The sequence below is a fragment of the Haliotis asinina genome, chromosome 11 (genome assembly GCF_037392515.1).
Source record: "Haliotis asinina isolate JCU_RB_2024 chromosome 11, JCU_Hal_asi_v2, whole genome shotgun sequence".
Taxonomy (NCBI): Eukaryota; Metazoa; Mollusca; class Gastropoda; order Lepetellida; family Haliotidae; genus Haliotis; species Haliotis asinina.
The window spans coordinates 32,298,420-32,325,970 of record NC_090290.1 but is presented as its reverse complement, the minus strand read 5'-3'; the positions used below and the strand labels follow the sequence as shown (position 1 = coordinate 32,325,970).

General features: G+C 44.1%; 2 protein-coding genes across 2 annotated transcripts in view; one reads left to right on the top strand and one right to left on the bottom strand.

Annotated features, from left to right (window-relative positions):
• On the bottom strand, positions 1-27,551 carry LOC137255370 (ribosome-binding protein 1-like). The gene is made up of 6 exons (XM_067792812.1): positions 27,388-27,551; positions 26,341-26,553; positions 25,501-25,809; positions 24,492-24,704; positions 23,752-23,964; positions 1-94 (listed from the first exon to the last, which is right to left on the bottom strand). The coding sequence occupies exons 1-6, from the start codon at positions 27,549-27,551 to the stop codon at positions 1-3; spliced, it is 1,206 nt and encodes a 401-aa protein (XP_067648913.1).
• The window catches only part of LOC137256608 (gastric inhibitory polypeptide receptor-like), a 42,263-nt gene continuing 31,684 nt past the window's right edge, over positions 16,973-27,551 (top strand). Inside the window, exons 1-2 of the mRNA XM_067794489.1 lie at positions 16,973-17,109; positions 17,472-17,868. The gene's annotated coding sequence lies outside the window, so the exon portion shown is untranslated. The remainder of the gene's footprint in view (positions 17,110-17,471; positions 17,869-27,551) is intronic.

Below are 27,551 nucleotides of genomic sequence, written 5' to 3'. Positions count from 1 at the left end.
TCAGTTGAAGTTAAGCTCTGTCGAGCTCGGACAGTCCTTGGATGGGTGGCTGTGTTTGGCAGTTTGACTCCTGAGAGTTTCTAGGACATCGGCCCTGCCCCACAACGAAGCACATGTCTCACCTTAGGCAAATGAGTTTCTTCAAAATTGCCTCTGTTCATCCAGCAGAAAATGGGTACCCGGTGAGATAAAGTCATGTGACTATAATCTAGCGCCTAACACGCAGCTTGGGTTATCCGGGGTAATAATAATGATGTTCAGTATGTTATGCGCTTAGTGCATGTTCCTTAGTCATGTGGATCAGGCGCCATATAAGTACTAAGAGGTCAGCCCTAACTGGGTGATGTATGTTCAGTTCAGGGAATAAAATTCCCCTATCTAGGTCCACCGCGAAGATTCGTACATCATCAGGCCCTTATATTAAGCGAGATATGCAGCAGAGAGGGAGCGGGTGATTCTGGCACAGTCAGCCTGGTAAAGATCATCAGCTCAGGGCCCTCGCCCCCTCTACACGCAGCCTAGACAGCGAATGGGACAGGAAACACTGCCTAGTCAAACCCACCAAGACCTTTCCGGAGAATATGGAAGCTCCCCAAAACTGCAGCCTTCTGCATTACCCAGATTGTCAGAAGGGCTGTGATCCTGGTGGGGAACCCGGGCACAGGTACCGGGTACCAAACATAGGGCACCGAGAATAATGGGGAGCCTGACGACAGTGTACTTGGGATGCAAGCGAGACATTTCAAAGACGACGTCCGCATATTTATCATGCTTTTCCAGCTTTTCCTGCTTATTGTTGTTATTAACTGATAAATTAAATTCAAGGGATGCTTACAATAATTGAATTTGCATAGAACATATTATTTCCACACAGTGCTCAACTTTAGGACAGCATAAACCATATTTATACATGGAAATCCTGCTGGCTACGGATTATTAATTGCCATGCTTAAATGTACCTTAACTTCTTTTGTGCAGTATATGTAAATCCAGCATCTTCAAGCCACAACCTTTAGAAACGAAGCTGGTGTTTTTGGCTTAAAGGTGGATATCATCATTTACATCAACCAGATCTGAGATGAGATGTTGGGACTGTTTGTTAAACATATTTTCTATCATCCAGAGATTTACTGGGGCTACTTAGTGGGTTCTGGACAGTTAAATTTGTCTCACCAACTAGGGGTCCGAGATGGATGCCATGCAATGAATGTAATAATGATAATTGAAAAAAAACTCTTGCTCATTTCGTAGATGTTTTTAAAAATCATATTTTACATGCAATTTTCTATATACGTTTTACTAATGTTTGTTTGCACTTGAAGAGGTACTCGAACCTGCATCAATAGACATTTTATGTGACAAAGATCATTGTTTTGCTATTATTTGAAGCCCACTCCTCAGCATTCACTCCTTTGCAATCAATACCGGGGCAGTATTCACTCCTTTGCAATCAATACCGGGGCAGTATTCACTCCTTAGCAATCAATACTCTAGTCCACGTGACTTACGTGTGCTCAGAGGCCCGTATTTATAAACACGTATAGAATTCCACAACTGAAAAACATCCATGCTATAATATCAAGAAATTATGTTCCGTTTCTTATTTTTTTAAATAAGATCGCAAAGAAATGAAATTTTGAAGAACAGATGAAAATTCTGAACATCAGCATTCATTCTCAAGCATGTTTTTGACTTTTCTGCGACTCAGAACCTGCACTTTGTAATTTTCTCTTTCTAGTTTTATCAGGTAAATCACTGCCATAATACCAATTCATTCATAGTTATAGTATTTTCACTTATTTTTGAATCTTATTAACATATTGTCAATTTGAGACATGTAAGAGGTCCTCTGGAAACAGTGTTGGATTCATCCATGTATAATTTGAATGTGTGAATTTAGGTATACTCCGCTTTTGACAATATTTCAGCAATATCAAGACGAGGGTCATTAGAAGTGGGCTTCACACACTGTGCTCACCATTAGGAATCGAACCCGAGTCTCCAATGTGAAGAAGGAACGCTTTAACCACTAGCCTACCCTACCACCCACAACCACGAATACGAAAGCAACTCATCCATTCATAATGCATGTATCAAACCAAGGGACGATGATTAATACTTTGAAACAGCGATTATGTATCTTTATTTAGTATAGATCAGGGTCATATACGCCTACATTCAGCAAGATTCATTTTACAGATGTCCACGCTAATTTTGAAAAAGGACGTTACTCAATAAAAGGCATATACCGCAAAATTGTATCATCCACGTCATATTATTCTTCTTGTAACCAGATCATTGAATTTGAACTAACTAGCGTTCTGCTCATTCACTGAAACAATGGACACAACGATATGTAATACTGATTTCTCTTGACGAATAACACGTTGCCATTTGGGCCGACAGGGATCCAGTGTCACCATATACAAACAGATCTAGAGATCCACTATATTATCTAGATACCATCATCCCCGGTCATTATAGCATTCTGTGTAGGAAAAGTAACTGTTATCGTAAATTTGATATTCCTGATTTTCTAGATTTTTAAAGCACATCAGTTGAAAGTGAGATCCCGTGGAGGAAAGTGTGGAAATGCGGGATCAGAAAGCAAATAACATTGTTAAAGTGGAATAGCGTTTAATTGTTGAATATGTGTTAATCAGTATGATTCATATTTAAAATACGCATGTTCCCCTGGTCAACGTCACGATATCTGGCGATGTGATTAATCCACCACGGTGGCATTGTGGTTGTTTAGATAACCAGGAAATAGACGGAGTGCATATATACAACGCTTCCTAATTATTGTCCCCCGTGGATGTGTGTCGTAATAGTGGTCACTATAATGACGAGCATGAGTTTAACCTCTGAACACATTACTGTATGTCACGCATACACAGAATAATAACTGAAGCACAGTACGCCGCCTGACTGTACAGGGCATGTGACGTGTTTGCAGCATGAACATGAAATGTTTTAATCTCTTGCACGATCATTCATACTTATTTTCTCAAATCACATATTGAACTTTTCCCGATTGATACATCTTTTCAAATGTGGTTAATTTGACAGCATATTGCTTTACAAAGTGAGAAATATTTTTGTCTTCGTGTCATCTTGAGTGAAATGACAGTTGGCCGTCAATATCAGCTTGTCAATGTCCATTTGACGTACCACCCCTCTTGTGATATCAACCGTGATAAAAGACACGTACAATAAATTGGTGTATACTAGGGACCATCGCTGGACATCACGATTATTTTAGCCATCTGCTCAACAATGTGATTATTTCTCCTTTGATGTTTCAGTGAACTAGAATAGGAAACTGATACTGACAACGACACAACACAACACACTGGCCATTTGTGTCTTGAAGTTTACCCTTACGTTCACTTCAGACACAAAACTCACTCTGCACTTTGGGAAATAACTACCATTCTTTTAAAAAAAATAAAATTAAAACCCATGCAAATGACACTAATGTTGTGCAATGATCAAAATACATGATCAAACCGACGTTTGAGTACGTTGGTGACATCGCCAATCAGTATACTGTACACGATACATAAGGTATTTCGAACGTACAGAAACATGACACATAAAGAAACATGGCACATACAGGAACATGACACATATAGGAACATGACACATATAGGGATATGACACATTCAACGGTGACATATACAGGTACATAACACAAACAGGAACATGAGACAATGCTGCATGCAGTGACTAATATAATACACGTGCAGCACACCTACACACGTGTAGATACAACTTTCATATTATACAAGTACGTGATACACAAGGTACAAAACCCATACAAGTACACGATACATACAGGCGAGTCAGGTCAAAAGGTTCGATTTATTATAGATGATTGCACTTGTCAAGATATCCGTGTATGTGGCTGCATGTGCTTGTTCAGTGTAACGCATATTTCACTAGAGTGTATTTTACCAGAACATATTTTGCAAGAGTATTTCACAGGAGCTTATTTGAATAGCTTGTATTTCACCAGAACATATTTTCCTAGAGCATTTTGCCAGCTTGTATTACACCAGAACATATTTTCCACCTTGTATTTAACAAGAACTTACATATTTTACCAGAACACATTTTACCAGATGGTATTTTACCAGAGTATATTTTATCTAATGGTATTGTACAAGAACATATTTTACCAGATTGTATTTCACCATAACATATTATGCCAGACTGTATTTTACCAGAGCATCTTTTATAAGCATGTATTTCATCAGAGCATGTTTCACATAGTTAAACGTGCACTGGAAGTCGTCCCGTGACTGAAACATGTAAAACACAGAACTTAAAAACTCGCACGGCTCTCTATTCACAATGTTCCCGTCAAACCGAGACAGCAGGGTGTGGGGTTCAGTGGAAGCCTGGTATAAATAACACCCTCAGATTTATACACTAAAGCACTGCAGGATTGGTGGCGCTGTTTCCTACATAGGTTTAGGAATGAAATGGGTTCAGCAGATACATTTTATGTTTACATAGTTTTTATGATTGACTTAAGGAAATTGAATTGTCCGGAAACATCTCATACAATTCTTTGTAGCAGATATCAAACCTTAAACGCACGAATGATACTTAGCTTAATAACTTACTATGCTACGCCAGACTGACGTTTATGTTGAGTTCTGAACTAAGCGATGGTGTATGAACGGATATCGCTGGGGATTGGTGCGATAGAAAAATGTCACATCGACCAAACCATAGCTAGGTGGAGAGGTACTGCTGGGATTGCGGTGTCAGATTGTAGAAAAATAAACCGCATGTTCTACTCTCAAACTTAACGCTATATTGTTAGTCATGATATTACTTCACGCAGGAAATGACCAGATCGATTACTAACAAAATTCAGCTGGCTGCACCACCCCAAACACCAAGATTACAGGTTGCGGGGTGAGACACAGTGTTATTTAACACTGTATTCGAAATGTTATTTAACGCACCGTTACCACTGTATACATACAGGCAGGTCCTTTAGTCTCCAAGTCACGTGGGCTTAATGATAAACCTTGTTGGAACACATCCACGGCCTACCGAGAGTATTTCTCTCACATTGACAAGACAAACTGTGAGTACAGTAGTGTAACATCGTATAACCCATCTCTGTATCGCGTCTACCATGTCTGTTTATTATTATTCGTCCAATGATAGATACTTCAGTCTACTGTTTATATGGCAATATCGCACTAGTGTAAGACCGCTGGCCGCATGAAGTCATAATGGTTTACATGTATGACGAAACAATGCTAAAACATCAGTTACAATGGTACTGAAACCCTGCTTGACTCGCGAAAAGCTGAGAATCATCACCCTTTAGGCAGTTTCTATCAGTTTATGTTGGAGTGCAATAAACAGAATACTAAACTCGCTTCCGTGAAATACCATTTTTATTAAAACGAGTGAATGATTTTTTTATGAAACGATAGAAAGCGAGGGTCGTTTAGTACCCCCTATATGTTCATCGATGTCGCATATTCCACTGATACAGTAGAGATGTTATCGGGAGCACTGTTTAGCTACATGCATCGTGAAGGTTACCCATAAAGATAAACATTTAAGTGAATGATAAAGGGCTTATGAATTCACACGGAATTTGTTTACACTTTTTTGGACATGGAGATAAATATGTATAAACATATGACCTTCGTTATAATAATCACCCAGTTGCAACTTTACCACACAATGGCAAACTTTCATGTGTGCACTATCTCGGTCTGACAGCGGTTTTTGTTGTCAGAGTGGCACATTGGGGATCAGAAAGTAATGTACTAAACAATCAGTATTTAATCGTATCTACACACGCAGGATCATGTCGTTAAAACAAGCTTTAACCATGTAGGGGGCTCATGTAGTCTCAGTACCAGGCCAGGAAAAAGTACAGAATTGAACATAATTATAGATTAGTAGGCCAACACGTCTTGTATATGGGACAAATAGACGTGACAGTCAACATGTTGCGTCTTGAAGTACTGTGTTGGACATTCCACATTGTGAAATTGTCGACATTCCCTTACCGAAATGAAACACTGTACTGAAATGAAGTCTCCCACAAGATTCCTATGCTTTATTTCCTCCCTTGTGACGAAGAGCAGTACATAAAGGAACAACACAAACTACAAAAGAGTAAATCAGTCATAAGACTGGTATTCTAGTGAGAGTAGATTGATGCTTATAGTTTTCGTAAGATGAAAGTGCCTGCCTTACTGTCAAACTCCAAAGGGGTTTTGGTTATGAATTCTCCACATGTCAGGTTTTCATCACGTCATGTAGGTTGTACATGTGAATAATTTCAAACAGTTCTGAGACAAAATCATTTGGATAACTTCTTAATCCTGCAAGATATTTACCAAATTCCTGCTGAATATTATGGAACGGCTTTTGTTTGGGTTATAAACGAGGCGCCATTTTGTGTGCGTGTGTGGATGTGGGTGGGGGTGGGGTGGGGGGTGGGGTGGGGGCAATAATTCAATTCAATTCAATTAGAGATTACATTCCGTGAGTGGTAGAGCTCATGAGCATCATCAGCTAGTGTGTTGTTATTATCCATGCTTATACCACATGTTGTAGTCTGCAATTCTTTTATGAGGTCATCATTAAAACACAGATGAACCATGCAGACAAAACTCTTCCTTTGTCTCTTCCTTGAGATATGAAATGACCCTGACGAACACCTTTGAAACATAACGTATGCTTGTGCTGTACTGTACAAATGACAGATGGGTCGCCAGCACTTTGAGTTTATGCCTAGGTCAAATAGTTTGTGAAACAAGCCATCTTGCCATACGCGGTCGAAAACTATTTCATTATCCAAGAACTTTGCATAAAGAGGATACTTAGAGTTGATGTATTGAGTGATGCATTCCTGGAGTGTCCATGCATTTAGCCATCTGGACTCCGTTCTTCTTTTGGAAGCTACATTGTAAAAAGTCTGGAAAGTTAAGGTCGTTTTGCTGAATCCATTGTTCTGTTCTGTTGTATGATCAAAAGGTTTTCCGATGGTCGATGTACTTGTGATACGTTTATAGTTTCTTGGACCTGATTTGTCTTTGCCCTGTTGTTCATAGATACGAATGATAAAACCCGTTCGATATGATTTAGGAGCATATTAGAATTAACTGTTCTTGGTTATTACTTTCTTCTGTCAGTTTGTTTATATCTAACTCTTTGAATTAACCTCTGTAGCTAAATCTATAAAGTACTCACGCCAGAGGATTGTAGTGTTTTGTTGTGTGTTTTGCTGTTTCACCGCCGTAACTCATCAAAGTAATAAAACTGTTTTTTTCTCTTGAGTCGTCTAATAGTTTTTGTAGAAGTAGCCAATATCTAAGTCGGAGCTTATCTCTGTGTCTTTAATAATATATTATTTTATTTTGTTACCGATTGTCGCTTTATCCGTTGAAACGTTCGTTTTGATGCCTTATATTTACTGTAACTATGCGACATTGGATCACGTGGTCGTCCGTCTAATTTCCACCGACGACGAGAATGTCTCATACGATAATGATCAACATGAAGGTCATCACTTTTTTCGGTATGGTTTTAGGTAGGATCTGTATATTCCATGTACAATGTACCTTTCTGACGCAAGTAGCATGCTTTGTACAACCGTTGTATTATAAACCGACGGGCAAAAGAAACTATACCAAAACAAATGTGTCTCTGTGAAAACAAGAAGAAATGTCAAAAGTTATGTAATTCATTGTTCAGCCATTTGTCAATGGATATTCATAAAATTTACAGCATTTAGGGTTGACATTACAAATGTACAGAAGTGTAAATGAAGAAGGTGTGATTTGTAAATTTGCAGTTGTTAAGCGACTTATTGGAGCTTGTTGAAATGATCAGTACACAGTTCAATATCAGTAACGGGTATGCACTCCATATGGATCGATGCATGTTTAAACACGACGTCTAACAGAGTTAATCAATCGCGGAGTAACGTTGTTTCCAATGGCCTACCACTCCACTATCAATGCATTTACCACGTCTTGACGATTTGCAGGTGGTGGGTTACGTGAACGAATTTGTCTGTCTAGGTGATCCCACAAGTGTTCAATCGGCGAGAGGTCTGTGGATCGAATTGGCCATGGCAGAACATTCATGTTGTTATGCTGGAGAAAGTCCTGTACAATCCTGGCAGTATGGGGCCTGGCGTTATCTTCCCGAAACATGACACGCCGATGTTGCTGTAAGAATGGCAACACAACAAGACACAAAACTTGATCAATGCAACGGTGGGCTGTTAAGTTTGCAAACTACCAGCTGTGTCGTCAAATCTCTGCATATGCCGCCCCAGACCATGACACTCTCTCCACCAAAAGGAATCGTCTCTTAAATGCAGCAGGGTCCTGTTCTCTAACCTCTGCAACGGCAAACTCGAACCGGACCATCTGCACGGAATAACTGAAAACGGCTTTCATCTATAAACAGAATTCGTTGCCAGTTCCGATTCTGCCAATGCTGCACAGAGCGGGCCCACCTCAAGACTGTCAAGGGGTCAAGGTCATCCCACGAAATAGTCGATAAGACGAATACCATAATGTCTCAGTCGTCTGGTAACTGTTCTTCGACTGACCACATGATTCAACGATGTTGCTGCTGATGACGTCACAGCGATGAAGCGATTACTAAGATGCAATAAACGCAAGTACAGGTCTTCACTGACGGTGGTAACTCGTGGTCTGGCGCTCCTTGGCCTGTCAGCAGTGCTACCTGTTTGCCCCAGTCTTGTCTGCAGCCTTGTTATTGTTGTTCGAGTGCAGCCACAGGTGAGCATGCCTGGCCCCCAGTTGGAGTATACCAATCACTCTCTCACCCTATTCTCAGTTACTCTCGGCATGTCAGTTGAAGTACTCTTCTTGTTTATGGTCTTGGAATACTGACTGTAGAGTTTTTATACCCATTACCATTTCGATCATGGAATCCTCGTGCATTACATTTTTCATAACTAAACCTGATTTTCGCAGGAACCAGTGCATTTTCACATAACACGTGCTCAAATTATGTATTAAATTTATGTAATCTGGAAACTAAATTCAGTTCAAACATTCAAACTACTGGAATCCGAAATTTGGTATAGTTTCTTTTGCCCGTCAGTTTAGCCTTCTATATTATGTTTCTGTGGAACTCCCTATCCTTATCACTAAAGCTGATCCCATCTCTAGAAACTTTTAAGTTCAGTCTTAAAACCCACATTTTCAAGCATTATACCTTAAATAAACCATACCATTGGGAAGACCTCAACTGCCTCAGTCTGTTACTATTGCTATGGGCTATGCACTTTGAGCATACACATGGCGTGGATATAGCGCAATATACGTGCCTTTGTCTTTATTGTATTATCAAAAATGCATGTATGTAATTTTCAATATTAAGCGGAGGAAATACAAAATTGGGTTAAAGCATTTCGTTGGTTACCAAGACTGATGACATTTTTAAGTAAAGGAGTTGACAAGAACGGATCTCGCTGGTGTTGACGGGAAATGTGCCGATCTTGTAGAGAGGCGGTGACCCTTGGTGGCTCCGAGGAAGGCATCTATATAGTGCTGTATCGATGCTGGAGACAGTAAATCGTGGTTATTTTAACGTGGAAATGACGGGCAACATTTTGGACAGACACTCCATCTTCCAAATGTCAGATACCCTGGTTTCTTTCAACGAGTTAAAATTGACATTGTCGAGCAAGGAGTGATAGACCCAACTTTTGTGCAGTCTTATACCCACCAATGGTGGTGGCAATTCGTGCATGTCCGATTTAACTTGGTATGGTGCGTTTTATTGATTCCTTCTATTGATGTGTATTTACTCTGGCCTTCCAAAACGCAGCAAAATTATTAAGAACACCATAAGTAACATCTGTCATTTCTAGGGACGATCTGTAATGACAGATTCTCTTTAAGATACAAGATATCAAGCAGAACTAAACATGGGCAGGGTCTGCTGAAGACAGGTTTCATATGCTGTTAATGTGTCATCCCATCCCTTCCGAAAGTACGATATACCAGTCTGTCCATATAAACCCATAGCTGTCATATCTGAAAATGTATGCCTTAATCGTCAAATACTGTACACTTCTGATTTAAATAACGTCAATTATGTGTGAGCAGCCTTTAGTGATGTCATTGAAGATAAAGCTCAGGATATGACTATTGATGGAATATGGCTAACCCTTTCCAATATTTATCATCTTAATATACACGGCCTTAGCTTGTATGTTGCATTATTGCTTTGTATAGAAATGAATGAACATTAATATGTGGTGACAGATGCAGTGTCCCTGATTCCTCCATTGCATTAGGAGTGTTACAAGCATATTAGCATCACATGAGGAGGAACCGAAATGGAATGCTGTGATCTGTTAGATGTTTGGAGAGACTCAAACAACAACTGGGATCTTTGTATGATCAAGATTAAAAGAATACAATGACTTGAGGAGAAAGATACTTAACCGTTATGGGAACAAATATTGTCATGAAAAGCCTGCGATTCTTAAAGTTCAACCATCAAATGCAGACAATCCATCACCCTTGAAAAGGAAATTCCAAAAGAAAATTCACTGCACCACAGGTAGTCTCACAGTCCCTGAACCACATTATTTTCCCTGCAAACTGGCTCTTCTTGAAAAAAGCCCTAAATAACGCAAGTCTAGACTTCCTCAGGTTCAAGATCTCGGGTCACTATTGGCCGCATACAGCACTCCAAGTACAGATAAGAACAGGTCAATGATCCGGATACAATAGGTGAATATACCAAGTGCAACAGTTAAATATATCGAGTACACGCATTCAATGCTGTAGGTACGTAACGATGTTTTATACAATGTAGACTTGATGGACAACAACCTCTGTATTTCGTGCGTACAATGTTTCTGTACAGACTTATTCCTACAGACAGCGGTTATCTGTATCGAAACGCTGCACGCGAGACGTAAACAAGTTGCTTTCTATGAAGTTCCACTATATTGTACTTCCCAACTTCTAATATGCCATTCCAAGACGTGCCATGTACTAAGTGCAAGAGGGCAAAGTAAAGTGTAACACACTGTTCGTGTACAAGCTACGAGAACTCAGTTGCAATGTACTGATCATATACGTAACCCAAGAGATAAGATAGGATAGTACTTTATTGCTCGTGATGAAAGATTGTGTACACAACAGGTATATGACATGATAAAACAGATGGCACGATAAAATAGACAATAATATTTAAGACATCCAAAGCAGCAGGACATATACATCCACTAAAGGTTAAACACAATAAGTGACAATAATGATAAATGACAATACCTCCGAGCCTAACGTTACAGATAACAGAATAATTAGCATTGGTTATATATTCATGTTGTGTTGAAGCTTGATGTTATGTTACATGGCCACGCAAGTGTGTAATTTAAACTTAAATTAAATATCAATTGTGTTTAATGCCGTAAGTTCTATGGACGTTCGCTCAGCCTTGACTATAACGGCTGGGTTAGCAAAGAGTTGAGATTAACGCACGCAAACCTTCACATGATTCCGATTACAGTTTTTGTTAGTCCGAGCAATCCTGGGCCACAGGTCGCACGCTATAATCACTGTTTATTAAGTGCATGTGACGTTTCCTGTAATGACCAGTATGTTTCTGATGTTAGCGCATTAACTGTATCAGCGTAAGAGCGATACTACGTACAGCAGAGAATCAAGTAGCTCCTAACACCGACTCAATCTCAACAGCCAACGTCTTAAAGCGTTTCCGTTCATCAGCTCGGTTTCACCGTACATCGATAGTGTCAACCTTCATGTAAGTACGTCCTGACCAGAAACTCAATATGACCACCATTTCACTCAGCACAGTTTGTTGTTAGTTTGATATGGTGATTTATCGTTTATCCGATTTCCATCACTTTTGACGTTGGGTAGTGGCAGGAGATTGACAGCGTGAGGACGGTGTAGCGAGGATGGGCGAAATGAGACATGGAGGTTTACATTCCGCCAGTTTGTGTACTTCTCCAGACGCCAGGAGCACATGGGTGTATTGTTCATCGTAGTATGGTGTATAGAACGGATCTTGATGCACCATATTGTCCTCCACGTTATTACTGAAACATATTGTCAGGTGACATTTTAAATACACGTGTGACCAAATCTAAAGCAAGTATAGATCGTAAGTATACCTACGTACTTTTGAGTTATGCGTGAGAGGGTACTGTTTATATATGATGAAGTGTGTGTGTATGTGTGTGTGTGTGTGTTACTTCTCTGAGCCGAAGTTGCCCTGCCATGATTAGACGAATGATTGTTTTCATACTTAAACCTACTTACCACAATATATATGATTTAGAAATGGCCACCAAACATCATAGCGTCCCTTGATATCTGTTCACCCAGATTTCGAAACCAATATTAATTCTGACTATATATTGAAGTTATTGTTATGTCCTGCCCATTGCCCAAAGAAGACGACGTACCATACTGACTGGTATTCGCAGCCCCGAGAACCTGATACCTTCACACCGGCTAAGGGGCACAACTCCAGTTCCTTCCTTTGTTTTCTTATGATACCATTCGGAAGCTGTATGTCCTACACAAATGATTGATCTCAGTATGTAATAACAGTATCGATATGGTGCAATAATGATTGAGTGGGTAATGGCTAATCAATATCCGATTCAAGGAAAAGCATTTCGCATGTTGGTGAGTAAACTGAGCGACGGACGTGTGTCACCTTTCTACTGTGTTATGTACAGTCATCAGTGTACTGGTAGTGTAGAGGTTATGTCAGGGTGACACTGTCAGATGTCACGGCGACTTACCAGAGCGTTAAGGGGTGTCAGTACCATGAATACAGTTGTAGGACTTAAGTAATAGATAGACCACAGATTAAACATCACATCAGCACGCAAACCCCAACACGGGGTGGTTCGGGATTTGCAACTATTATCTGTAATGAAATTAACACTGTTCGATAAACAATGTTCATGTACAATTCAAAAGAAGCAAAATCTGAATTAAAAAATGACGACGTTTTTCCCTTCATATACAATTCAAAAGAAACAAATTCTGTAATTAAAAAATGACGTGTTCCCCTTCATATACAATTCAAAAGAAACAAATTCTGTAATTAAAAAATAACGACGTCTTCCCCTTCATATACAATTCAAAGAAACACATTCTTTAATTAAAAATGACGAAGTGTTCTCCTTCATATACAATTAAAAAAGAAACAAAGTCTGTAATTAAAAAATGAGTCCTCTCGATTTGTAAGGAAATCTGTACATGAATGTAAGGAGCTAATGCGTGTTGGATTGTTTACCTCCCAAGTGTTCATAAAATACTTTTGGTTGAACATAAGTAAGACAAAGGCACGCTGTCTCTTGCTGAGGCCACACGTAGGGCTGATACAGACAGGAATGGCGTTTAAAGATGCTGCTAGACATTGTAATGTTCATCTTATACAAAAACATTAAACATTCTCTTTAGCAACGTTATCTACAGCCTGGCAACTCTTATTGCCCGCCTATGTGACGATACGTCACGTCCCCAAGACAACCCTATTCGGTTGATGTTTCCAGCAAATTAATTCCAAGCTGCGACATGAACAGTCCATAGACCGCCTTGGGATGAGGTCAGTTTGTGGCAGTAACAGTGAGAAGCTTGCTCGGTCGGCAGCACAACATCCGACCACGAGTCCGGCGACAAGGTCAATGCGCTTCCTTGTCACCGTCATCCACACGCATAGGTTCGCGTGACTCTGACAGTACACCATTCAGATGTTATCTCAGTGTCCAGGAGAGCGTTTCATTACTCATCCCAGTAATGTAGGGACATGGGCAGTGGCGCCATAACTCGTTGTTGAAGGCTGTTTGAAATGGTACAGGTCCACCATTATGTTCTGCCCATTGCCACTGGCACTGTCATGGTTTTGTCAACTTAACCCTGTAAATATTGAACTATTAACACACACTCTTAAGATGCTGATTACCATAAAATCACAACCTCCCTTACGCACACACCTCTCTCTCCCCTGCCTCTCTTTCACACACCAAATAAATAAATAAATAAATAAATAAATAAATAAATAAATAAATAAATACATAAATAAATAAATGAATGAATGAATGAATGAATGAATTAATGAATGAATGAATGAAATCAAACACTCACACAATCAACCACTCACACAGACATACACTCACACGCATACACCGATATCATGCAGGCGGGTTTCAGTAAGTCTTTATGTATTTAGCAATGATCCTCACTACATACAGCTAGTATTACGTGATAAACGATGTAACTGAGAAACAAATATACACGTCTATGGTCCGTTACCCACTCACTTGTACACATAAACAATTATCACAGTCTTGTTTTTGTGTTACTGTTTGAAAAAATAACAAAAAAGAAATGTTACTGCAACTTTCAATATCTTTATGTGCTGACCATGAAGTATTTCTTCTGCACCAGTATGTTGTAAGATCTTGAGTGACAAGGAACGATTTGTCTGGTACTGCCCTCGTAACCACTGCCTGAATGACGTCATATAGTACAGGGAATGACTGTAATGAACTGCTAAGACCAGCTAAAGGAACATCGCGCCAATTTGTACTTCGTTAGATATTGAAAATGTAATAATAGATCAGCATTACGGCAGTTATATGCCAAGACGTTTCTATCTTTGCAGACATAACTATCCTGTCCATGAATACTGATAATAAGCGTGAGTTGGGGTTTTAACAGATTTCACTTATATTACGGTATATCGCAAGTCAATGAAAAAGTATGGCTTTACGTGGCTTTAGGTAAAGTTCAAGGCCATATCACGAAAATGCTAACCGCGTAGTCTCGGAGACAAGTGAATATTTCATTAGCGATGAGTGAAAGCTTTGAATCACTGGGATACCACTCCCAAAAAGGAGGAAAAGGTTCGCCACTTTGTGAGATTGGGCGATGAGGTAGCCTAGTGGATAAAGCGTTCCCTCGTCCTGGGTTCTATTCCCCACATGGATAGAATGTGTGAGGCCCATTTATTGTGTCCACTGGACATTAGTGGGCTACTGACAAAAGCGGCATAAAACAAAACTCACTCACTCGCTTTCTGATATCCTCGAGTGGGATGTTGACAGACCTAAGATCACACGTGTGACGTCATGAACTAATACAATGATAACTTTCACGTGCCTCTCACATAACAATGTTCAAAAATGATACTACGAGCTTGTGATATCATTAAATTAACTCGAAATCAGATGTCAAAATCACCTACACATCACAAAGAACTAATTTTAGCAGCGAGGCATGTTCCTCGTTCATCATCGTGGCGGTTACACAAACGGTGAGTTACATGGCATAAGAGACTGGTCCACTGTGTAATGTGGTTGAGACATCGTGAGACAGTTAATTATGTAATCCATGAATGATGAAACACTGCTAGCTGTTTGGTAATCATACCGCGCGTGAACACCTCAGTTATACCAGCACCAGACACAAAAATAGTCAACAGACAGAATCGAAATGAGATCAGATCCTGACAAATGTTAGATCAAACTATAGATTTGTCTGTCCTCCTCGGATACGTGTCGTGGTGTCAATGGATGAATGACGGACAGATTTTGTATAGTGTCAGAATTAACTTTTGCTTTGAAACATTTTAAACTCCAGCTACAAATGAGTTAGCGGTTGGTACTTTCGTCCGCCCAGGTCCCAGGAGGATGAATATGCCTCCCATGCATTATCCATGTCTGTGAAATCACACTCAGGCAATGAGCTACTTCCCGTCTAAGGTATGCATGGGCATGTATGTTTGTCACTGTCGCACCGTCGGTGTATGGGCGTCAGTGTTCTAGTCTCACTGTAGTGCCGTCAGTGTATGGACGTTAGTGTTACAGTGTCACTGTCGTACCGTCAGTATATGCACGTCAGTGTTCTAGTCTCACTGTAGTGCCGTCAGTGTATGGACGTTAGTGTTGCAGTGTCACTGTCGCACCGTCAGTATATGCACGTCAGTGTTCTAGTCTCACTGTAGTGCCGTCAGTGTATGGACGTCAGTGTTGCAGTCTCACTGTAGTGCCGTCAGTGTATGGACGTCAGTGTTGCAGTGTCACTGTCGCACCGTCAGTGTATGGACGTCAGTGTTACAGTGTCACTGGTATCGTCAGTGAATGGACGTCAATGTTCTATAGCTAGTCTCACTGTAGTGCCGTCAGTATATGCACGTCAGTGTTGCAGTCTCACTGTAGTGCCGTCAGTGCATGGGCATCACTGGTGCAGTGTCACCCTGAAGCGCCGTACCAACAGCGTCTGATATTTGATCATGTATTATATTTCAAATATATATCGCTGTTATACCTGCATGCTCAGTCTTAATCAATGTATGCTCTGAGCGTTGAGTACACTTTCAGGACGCTCTCACTAGCTCTCTGTTGTGTTCACAAATGTGTATGGGGAGACGCGCGATTAATATCCAACATGACGTATGAAATGTCCTTGAGACTTCAGGATAAATGGTGCGTCCAGTAAGTCGAGGATGAACCCCCAAGGGATGGCAGCGCCACACCTGTTATTTGGTTAAGCTTAATGCTATACACAGAAACGTCATTGAGTATCTCTCTACCGGACATGCAGAGACAAGCCACAATGGAGCTTGACGAGAAAGAAACTTAGGATTGTGATAAGTACCCTGAATCATTAACAGTCTGAACGTTGACCCGCGAGGTAGTGGGGACACCCCTTAGAAAAACCCAAAGTTATTAACTATACAAAAATATGTTGCTCTTATTCTCGTGTTAATGAACGACTTGTTTCAGCATCGGCGGGTCCCCAAAACACAAGCTTTCTGAAGTGAGAACTCCGCTCGACAACCGTTTCAGGTTAGCTGCGGACGAAGGGTGCCTGCAATAGCTCGCAGTGATAAGATATTCAACGCTACAAGACTACTCACGACCAGCGGTAACGGTGAATGGAGAGTGTTCACTGGAAGCCATTCAGTGTGGACATATTCGATCTGAATCAAGTCTATTCTTGGATCCGTCATATGAAAGTGTGCTGGCATCGGATTCAGCGCAATCCCACTCAAGTATGAAACTTTCGTAAGGTACAGTCAATATTATAACACAGTTTTTAATTTTGATGTTTTGTTGTCCGATGTGTTTTTTAAAGTGAATAATTTTCATAACATATTTTCTTAACATAGGTTTAGAATATAAAACGGTAGCTTGTATTATTACAATACTTTTTTCACAGTTTGATTATTATTTATTCTGTATAGATGTTCTGGTAGCCATCCACAGTGTTCTGCTAGTGGGACTCAGTCTTTGGCGCCATCAGCTTGATTTATTCAAATCAGTGGGCAAAGGAGAGTATAATTAAGGCGAGGGGATAAAGGAGCCTCAGGTCATTATCTGGCGAGTTTAAAATAATCCGCATGCATTTGATGCCATTTGATTTATTTGACAGATTCCTCACACTGGACGCAATTATTCTTCACTCAAACAAGTGAGCAGTGAACGTACAGCAACCAAGGATACCTTCGTCAACGTCGTTGGTAGAAAGGTTTGAGTATTTGACGACGATTTGCTGTCGTTCACGATGCCAATGTTTCATACGCTGAAATGGCACCTAACCCAGAACCAAACTTGGAAGTCGGTGATGATTAACCTGGACTGACTTAGCTTGTAAGATGAGACATTTAATTGGGTAAGGTGGAAGCAGTCTGTGATTAACCCGCTGGAGAGACATACTTTATAAAGACAGACTTTCTGAGGTCCAGAGAAAATGAGAGCAGAGTGTCATTGTTTGTTATTCCTGTACGGATTAATAGCGACAGACTAAGGACACCCAACGAGACCTGCAGGTAGGGACATAATCTTGTGCTTAATTCCTTCACAATATGTGTATGACAGTAATAATTGCTGCAGATGGATGAAGAATATGTTATGTTGAACATCAGTCGGAGGCCTGAACGTATTATGTCAAATTAAATAGACGCCTGTAAGTCCATGTCAATGTTCATATCTCTACCAGCTGTTCAGATATAACACACACAGCGTGCTCTGCACCTGTGATTGACGTGGAAACAACTAGTTACCTGAGTAGAAGAGCTTACATTGCTGACTCCACCATTTCCCATTGTAGACGGACAAGGCTTTCAGACTTAACGTACACATCGGTGCAGCATACAAAGAGCAAGTGTGTCCTACGAAAAGATTGTGAAATTTTGTATTTCCCGAGCGAAACGCATTTTGTACGAGCTTCGTAGAGGACATCTGACACACTTGCTCTTTATTGTCCATGTTTTTCATGCACATTTGTGCAGTACGTAGAACACGGTAAGCAAGTGTGAAGGTCATGTTCATTGTGTTCAGTTGTTTAATGAGCTCACAGCCAGCCAAATACAGAAACTATAGCTGCTAAGCAAAAATGATGTCAACTCATGTTATGTATTACCCACGTGGTAAACACATGGATAGTTGCATACTAATCTCGTACGTCACATGAATATCGTGTCGGGTTGACCTGTGTCGTAACGACTTGACCAGAGATTCTAACGATTTGATTGGATAAGCGATGAAATCTCATTTACGTCACGTTGTGACGGAAGTACGTTTCCATTCATAACAAACACGTGAATTTGTTTATTCTGCAACGTATCATTCTCTTCCGACAGAGGTTACTCCTGTCATATCTTCCTACGTAACCTCTGTTCTAATACGGCCATATTTCCCGGTCATCGAGAAATCCCCTTACAGCAAAAAATCGCAACAGGAATTATCTCCTTTGTTACTATCCAATCAGAACACGCGTTAAATAGACTTAGCTCCAATATGGCGGCCCCCATGGAGTCGGTTCGTCAACATGCGAAGGAAAGATTCGGTATTTCATGTTTAACTTAAAATCAGAAACTGACAATCGGGAGTACAGGGATCAATCGCCAGGAAGTGTTTGTAGTAACAAAAACTGGTAGTGGCAAGTTTTCCAGGTGCATTCGGAAATTACCGAGATCTTGCGAATGATCACTCTTGAAACAACGTCTCTGATTGCACAACTAAATCCGAATGCCTCCAATCGCGAGTCTTGAACACTCGCACAATGAAAGGGTCGTATTAGAACAGAGGTTTGTGGGAAGAGAATGACAACTTATATGCGTTGTGGGAATGCAAACATTGTCCCTGTTTAATTGTGAGTCGAACTGTGACATTTTATCCGTCGAAAAAACATTTACGCAGTGTTTCCATCAGTGATGTTAGCCGAGTGAAGCACCTGCAAAGCAAGAAATAGGGTGCTGCGGAGTAGTTTACTGTAGGCGGCTGTACGAGGCGATGACCACTCACATGCAGTGGTCCCTGCTGTGTCTTGTCTCCTGTTTCCACGCGTACGTCCCCGGTCTTTCCTGCTGTGTCTTATTCCCCGTTTCCACGCGTACCTCCCCGGTCTTTCCTGCTGTGTCTTATTCCCCGTTTCCACGCGTACCTCCCCGATCTTTCCTGCTGTGTCTTATTCCCCGTTTCCACGCGTACCTCCCCTGTCTTTCCTTCTGTGATTTGTCTCCTTTTTCCACGCGTACCTTCCCTGTCTTCCCTGCTGTCTAATCCCTGTTTCCACGCGTACCTTCCCTGTCTTCCCTGCTGTGCCTTATTCCCTGTTTCCACGCGTACCTCCCCTGTCTTTCCTTCTGTGTCTTGTCTCCTGTTTCCACGCGTACCTCCCCTGTGTTTCCTTCTATGTTTTGTCTCCTGTTTCCACGCGTACCTTCCCTGTCTTTCCTGCTGTCTTATTCCCTGTTTCCACGCCTACCTTCCCTGTCTTCCCTTCTGTGTCTTGTCTCCTGTTTCCACGCGTACCTCCCCTGTCTTTCCTTCTGTGTCTTGTCTCCTGTTTCCACGCGTACCTCCCCTGTCTTTCCTTCTGTGTTTTGTCTCCTTTTTCCACGCGTACCTTCCCTGTCTTCCCTGCTGTGTCTTATTCCCTGTTTCCACGCCTACCTTCCCTGTATTTCCTTCTGTGTCTTGTCTCCTGTTTCCACGCATACCTCCCCTGTCTTTCCTTCTATGTTTTGTCTCCTGTTTCCACGCGTACCTTCCCTGCCTTCCCTGCCATCCCTGCTGTCTTATTCCCTGTTTCCACGCCTGCCTTCCCTGTCTTCCCTTCTGTCTTATTCCCTGTTTCCACGCCTACCTTCCCTGTCTTCCCTTCTGTGTTTTGTCTCTTGTTTCCACGCCTACCTTCCCTGTCTTCCCTTCTGTGTTTTGTCTCCTGTTTCCATGCGTACCTTCCCTGTCTTCCCTGCTGTCTTAATCCCTGTTTCCACGCCTACCTTCCCTGTCTTCCCTGCTGTGTCTTATTCCCTGTTTCCACGCCTACCTTCCCTGCCATCCCTGCTGTCTTATTCCCTGTTTGCACGCGTACCTTCCCTGTCTTCCCTGTTGTGTCTTATTCCCTGTTTCCACGCGTACCTTCCCTGTCTTCCCTGCTGTCTGATTCCCTGTTTCCACGCCTACCTTCCCTGTCTTCCCTGCTGTCTTATTCCCTGTTTCCACGCCTACCTTCCCTGTCTTCCCTGCTGTCTTATTCCCTGTTTCCACGCCTACCTTCCCTGTCTTCCCTTCTGTGTTTTGTCTCCCGTTTCCACGCGTACCTCCCCGATCTTTCCTGCTGTGTCTTATTCCCCGTTTCGACGCGTACCTCCCCGATCTTTCCTGCTGTGTCTTATTCCCCGTTTCCACGCGTACCTCCCCGATCTTTCCTGCTGTGTCTTATTCCCCGTTTCCACGCGTACCTTCCCTGTCTTCCCTTCTGTGTTTTGTCTCCTGTTTCCACGCGTACCTTCCCTCTCTTCCCTGCTGTGTCTTATTCCCTGTTTCCACGCCTACCTTCCCTGTCTTCCCTTCTGTCTTATTCCCTGTTTCCACGCCTACCTTCCCTGTCTTCCCTTCTGTGTTTTGTCTCCTGTTTCCACGCCTACCATCCCGGTCTTCCCTTCTGTGTTTTGTCTCCTGTTTCCACGCCTACCTTCCCTGTCTTCCCTGCTGTCTTATTCCCTGTTTCCACGCCTACCTTCCCTGTCTTCCCTGCTGTCTGATTCCCTGTTTCCACGCCTACCTTCCCTGTCTTCCCTTCTGTGTTGTGTCTCCTGTTTCCACGTGTACCTTCCCTGTCTTCCCTTCTGTGTTTTGTCTCTTGTTTCCACGCGTACCTTCCCTGCCTTCCCTGCTGTGTCTTATTCCCTGTTTCCACGCGTACCTTCCCTGTCTTCCCTGCTGTGTCTTATTCCCTGTTTCCACGCGTACCTTCCCTGTCTTCCCTGCTGTGTCTTATTCCCCGTTTCCACGCCTACCTTCCCTGTCTTTCCTGCTGCATCTTGTCTCCTGTTTCCACGCCTACCTTCCCTGTCTTCCCTGCTGTCTTATTCCCTGTTTCCACGCCTAGCTTCCCTGTCTTCCCTTCTGTGTTGTGTCTCCTGTTTCCACGCCTACCTTCCCTGTCTTCCCTTCTGTGTTTTGTCTCCTGTTTCCACGCGTACCTTCCCTGCCTTCCCTGCTGTGTCTTATTCCCTGTTTCCACGCGTACCTTCCCTGTCTTCCCTGCTGTCTTATTCCCTGTTTCCACGCCTACATTCCCTGTCTTCCCTGCTGTGTCTTATTCCCTGTTTCCACGCCTACCTTCCCTGTCTTCCCTGCTGTGTCTTATTCCCCGTTTCCACGTCTACCTTCCCTGTCTTTCCTGCTGCATCTTGTCTCCTGTTTCCACGCCTACCTTCCCTGTCTTCCCTGCTGTCTTATTCCCTGTTTCCACGCCTACCTTCCCTGTCTTCCCTTCTGTGTTGTGTCTCCTGTTTCCACGTGTACCTTCCCTGTCTTCCCTTCTGTGTTTTGTCTCTTGTTTCCACGCGTACCTTCCCTGCCTTCCCTGCTGTGTCTTATTCCCTGTTTCCACGCGTACCTTCCCTGTCTTCCCTGCTGTGTTTTATTCCCTGTTTCCACGCCTACCTTCCCTGTCTTCCCTGCTGTCTGATTCCCTGTTTCCACGGGTACCTTCCCTGTCTTCCCTGCTGTGTCTTATTCCCTGTTTCCACGCCTACCTTCCCTGTCTTCCCTTCTGTCTTATTCCCTGTTTCCACGCCTACCTTCCCTGTCTTCCCTTCTGTGTTTTGTCTCCTGTTTCCACGCCTACCTTCCCGGTCTTCCCTTCTGTGTTTTGTCTCCTGTTTCCACGCCTACCTTTCCTGTCTTCCCTGCTGTCTGATTCCCTGTTTCCACGGGTACCTTCCCTGTCTTCCCTGCTGTGTCTTATTCCCTGTTTCCACGCCTACCTTCCCTGTCTTCCCTGCTGTCTGATTCCCTGTTTCCACGCCTACCTTCCCTGTCTTCCCTTCTGTGTTGTGTCTCCTGTTTCCACGTGTACCTTCCCTTCTGTGTTTTGTCTCTTGTTTCCACGCGTACCTTCCCTGCTGTGTCTTATTCCCTGTTTCCACGCGTACCTTCCCTGTCTTCCCTGCTGTGTCTTATTCCCTGTTTCCACGCCTACCTTCCCTGTATTTCCTTCTGTGTCTTGTCTCCTGTTTCCACGCATACCTCCCCTGTCTTTCCTTCTATGTTTTGTCTCCTGTTTCCACGCGTACCTTCCCTGCCTTCCCTGCCATCCCTGCTGTCTTATTCCCTGTTTCCACGCCTGCCTTCCCTGTCTTCCCTTCTGTCTTATTCCCTGTTTCCACGCCTACCTTCCCTGTCTTCCCTTCTGTGTTTTGTCTCTTGTTTCCACGCCTACCTTCCCTGTCTTCCCTTCTGTGTTTTGTCTCCTGTTTCCATGCGTACCTTCCCTGTCTTCCCTGCTGTCTTAATCCCTGTTTCCACGCCTACCTTCCCTGTCTTCCCTGCTGTGTCTTATTCCCTGTTTCCACGCCTACCTTCCCTGCCATCCCTGCTGTCTTATTCCCTGTTTGCACGCGTACCTTCCCTGTCTTCCCTGTTGTGTCTTATTCCCTGTTTCCACGCGTACCTTCCCTGTCTTCCCTGCTGTCTGATTCCCTGTTTCCACGCCTACCTTCCCTGTCTTCCCTGCTGTCTTATTCCCTGTTTCCACGCCTACCTTCCCTGTCTTCCCTGCTGTGTTTTATTCCCTGTTTCCACGCCTACCTTCCCTGTCTTCCCTGCTGTCTGATTCCCTGTTTCCACGCCTACCTTCCCTGCCTTCCCTGCTGTGTCTTATTCCCTGTTTCCACGCGTACCTTCCCTGCCTTCCCTGCTGTGTCTTATTCCCTGTTTCCACGCGTACCTTCCCTGTCTTCCCTGCTGTCTTATTCCCTGTTTCCACGCCTACATTCCCTGTCTTCCCTGCTGTGTCTTATTCCCTGTTTCCACGCCTACCTTCCCTGTCTTCCCTGCTGTGTCTTATTCCCCGTTTCCACGTCTACCTTCCCTGTCTTTCCTGCTGCATCTTGTCTCCTGTTTCCACGCCTACCTTCCCTGTCTTCCTTGCTGTCTGATTCCCTGTTTCCACGCCTACCTTCCCTGTCTTCCCTTCTGTGTTGTGTCTCCTGTTTCCACGTGTACCTTCCCTGTCTTCCCTTCTGTGTTTTGTCTCTTGTTTCCACGCGTACCTTCCCTGCCTTCCCTGCTGTGTCTTATTCCCTGTTTCCACGCGTACCTTCCCTGTCTTCCCTGCTGTGTTTTGTTCCCTGTTTCCACGCGTACCTTCCCTGTCTTCCCTGCTGTGTCTTATTCCCCGTTTCCACGCCTACCTTCCCTGTCTTTCCTGCTGCATCTTGTCTCCTGTTTCCACGCCTACCTTCCCTGTCTTCCCTGCTGTCTTATTCCCTGTTTCTACGCGTACCTTCCCTGTCTTCCCTGCTGTCTTGTTCCCTGTTTCCACGCCTACCTTCCCTGTCTTCCCTTCTGTCTTATTCCCTGTTTCCACGCGTACCTTCCCTGTCTTCCCTTCTGTGTTTTGTCTCCTGTTTCCACGCGTACCTTCCCTGTCTTCCCTGCTGTGTCTTATTCCCTGTTTCCACGCCTGCCTTCCCTGTCTTCCCTTCTGTCTGATTCCCTGTTTCCACGCCTACCTTCCCTGTCTTCCCTTCTGTGTTTTGTCTCCTGTTTCCACGCCTACCTTCCCGGTCTTCCCTTCTGTGTTTTGTCTCCTGTTTCCACGCCAACCTTTCCTGTCTTCCCTGCTGTCTTATTACCTGTTTCCACGCCTACCTTCCCTGTCTTCCCTCCTCTCTGATTCCCTGTTTCCACGCCTACCTTCCCTGTCTTCCCTTCTGTGTTGTGTCTCCTGTTTCCACGTGTACCTTCCCTGTCTTCCCTTCTGTGTTTTGTCTCTTGTTTCCACGCGTACCTTCCCTGCCTTCCCTGCTGTGTCTTATTCCCTGTTTCCACGCGTACCTTCCCTGTCTTCCCTGCTGTGTTTTATTCCCTGTTTCCACGCGTACCTTCCCTGTCTTCCCTGCTGTGTCTTATTCCCCGTTTCCACGCCTACCTTCCCTGTCTTTCCTGCTGCATCTTGTCTCCTGTTTCCACGCCTACCTTCCCTGTCTTCCCTGCTGTCTTATTCCCTGTTTCTACGCGTACCTTCCCTGTCTTCCCTGCTGTCTTGTTCCCTGTTTCCACGCCCACCTTCCCTGTCTTCCCTTCTGTCTTATTCCCTGTTTCCACGCGTACCTTCCCTGTCTTCCCTTCTGTGTTTTGTCTCCTGTTTCCACGCGTACCTTCCCTGTCTTCCCTGCTGTGTCTTTTTCCCTGTTTCCACGCCTACCTTCCCTGTCTTCCCTTCTGTCTGATTCCCTGTTTCCACGCCTACCTTCCCTGTCTTCCCTTCTGTGTTTTGTCTCCTGTTTCCACGCCTACCTTCCCGGTCTTCCCTTCTGTGTTTTGTCTCCTGTTTCCACGCCTACCTTTCCTGTCTTCCCTGCTGTCTTATTCCCTGTTTCCACGCCTACCTTCCCTGCCTTCCCTGCTGTCTGATTCCCTGTTTCCACGCCTACCTTCCCTGTCTTCCCTTCTGTGTTGTGTCTCCTGTTTCCACGTGTACCTTCCCTGTCTTCCCTTCTGTGTCTTGTCTCTTGTTTCCACGCGTACCTTCCCTGCTGTGTCTTATTCCCTGTTTCCACGCGTACCTTCCCTGTCTTCCCTGCTGTGTCTTATTCCCTGTTTCCACGCGTACCTTCCCTGTCTTTCCTGCTGTGCCTTATTCCCTGTTTCCACGCCTACCTTCCCTGTCTTTCCTGCTGCATCTTGTCTCCTGTTTCCACGCGTACCTTCCCTGTCTTCCCTGCTGTCTTATTCCCTGTTTCCACGCCTACATTCCCTGTCTTCCCTGCTGTGTCTTATTCCCTGTTTCCACGCCTACCTTCCCTGTCTTCCCTGCTGTGTCTTATTCCCCGTTTCCACGTCTACCTTCCCTGTCTTTCCTGCTGCATGTTGTCTCCTGTTTCCACGCCTACCTTCCCTGTCTTCCCTGCTGTCTTATTCCCTGTTTCCACGCCTACCTTCCCTGTCTTCCCTTCTGTGTTTTGTCTCCTGTTTCCACGTGTACCTTCCCTGTCTTCCCTTCTGTGTTTTGTCTCTTGTTTCCACGCGTACCTTCCCTGTCTTCCCTGCTGTGTCTTATTCCCTGTTTCCACGCGTACCTTCCCTGTCTTCCCTGCTGTGTTTTATTCCCTGTTTCCACGCCTACCTTCCCTGTCTTCCCTGCTGTCTGATTCCCTGTTTCCACGCGTACCTTCCCTGTCTTCCCTGCTGTCTTATTCCCTGTTTCCACGCCTACCTTCCCTGTCTTTCCTGCTGCATCTTGTCTCCTGTTTCCACGCGTACCTTCCCTGCCTTCCCTGCTGTGTCTTATTCCCTGTTTCCACGCGTACCTTCCCTGTCTTCCCTGCTGTGTCTTATTCCCTGTTTCCACGCCTACATTCCCTGTCTTCCCTGCTGTGTCTTATTCCCTGTTTCCACGCCTACCTTCCCTGTCTTCCCTGCTGTGTCTTATTCCCCGTTTCCACGTCTACCTTCCCTGTCTTTCCTGCTGCATCTTGTCTCCTGTTTCCACGCCTACCTTCCCTGTCTTCCCTGCTGTCTTATTCCCTGTTTCCACGCCTACCTTCCCTGTCTTCCCTTCTGTGTTGTGTCTCCTGTTTCCACGTGTACCTTCCCTGTCTTCCCTTCTGTGTTTTGTCTCTTGTTTCCACGCGTACCTTCCCTGCCTTCCCTGCTGTGTCTTATTCCCTGTTTCCACGCGTACCTTCCCTGTCTTCCCTGCTGTGTTTTATTCCCTGTTTCCACGCCTACCTTCCCTGTCTTCCCTGCTGTGTCTTATTCCCCGTTTCCACGCCTACCTTCCCTGTCTTTCCTGCTGCATCTTGTCTCCTGTTTCCACGCCTACCTTCCCTGTCTTCCCTGCTGTCTTATTCCCTGTTTCTACGCGTACCTTCCCTGTCTTCCCTGCTGTCTTGTTCCCTGTTTCCACGCCTACCTTCCCTGTCTTCCCTTCTGTCTTATTCCCTGTTTCCACGCGTACCTTCCCTGTCTTCCCTTCTGTGTTTTGTCTCCTGTTTCCACGCGTACCTTCCCTGTCTTCCCTGCTGTGTCTTTTTCCCTGTTTCCACGCCTACCTTCCCTGTCTTCCCTTCTGTCTTATTCCCTGTTTCCACGCCTACCTTCCCTGTCTTCCCTTCTGTGTTTTGTCTCCTGTTTCCACGCCTACCTTCCCGGTCTTCCCTTCTGTGTTTTGTCTCCTGTTTCCACGCCTACCTTTCCTGTCTTCCCTGCTGTCTTATTCCCTGTTTCCACGCCTACCTTCCCTGCTGTCTGATTCCCTGTTTCCACGCCTACCTTCCCTGTCTTCCCTTCTGTGTTGTGTCTCCTGTTTCCACGTGTACCTTCCCTGTCTTCCCTTCTGTGTTTTGTCTCTTGTTTCCACGCGTACCTTCCCTGCTGTGTCTTATTCCCTGTTTCCACGCGTACCTTCCCTGTCTTCCCTGCTGTGTCTTATTCCCTGTTTCCACGCCTACCTTCCCTGTCTTCCCTGCTGTGTCTTATTCCCTGTTTCCACGCCTACCTTCCCTGTCTTTCCTGCTGCATCTTGTCTCCTGTTTCCACGCCTACCTTCCCTGTCTTCCCTGCTGTCTTATTCCCTGTTTCCACGCCTACCTTCCCTGTCTTTTCTTCTGTGTTGTGTCTCCTGTTTCCACGCCTACCTTCCCTGTCTTCCCTTCTGTGTTTTGTCTCCTGTTTCCACGCGTACCTTCCCTGCCTTCCCTGCTGTGTCTTATTCCCTGTTTCCACGCGTACCTTCCCTGTCTTCCCTGCTGTCTTATTCCCTGTTTCCACGCCTACATTCCCTGTCTTCCCTGCTGTGTCTTATTCCCTGTTTCCACGCCTACCTTCCCTGTCTTCCCTGCTGTGTCTTATTCCCCGTTTCCACGTCTACCTTCCCTGTCTTTCCTGCTGCATCTTGTCTCCTGTTCCCACGCGTACCTTCCCTGTCTTCCCTGCTGTGTTTTGTCTCCTGTTTCCACGCGTACTTCCCCTGTCTTTCCTGCTGCAT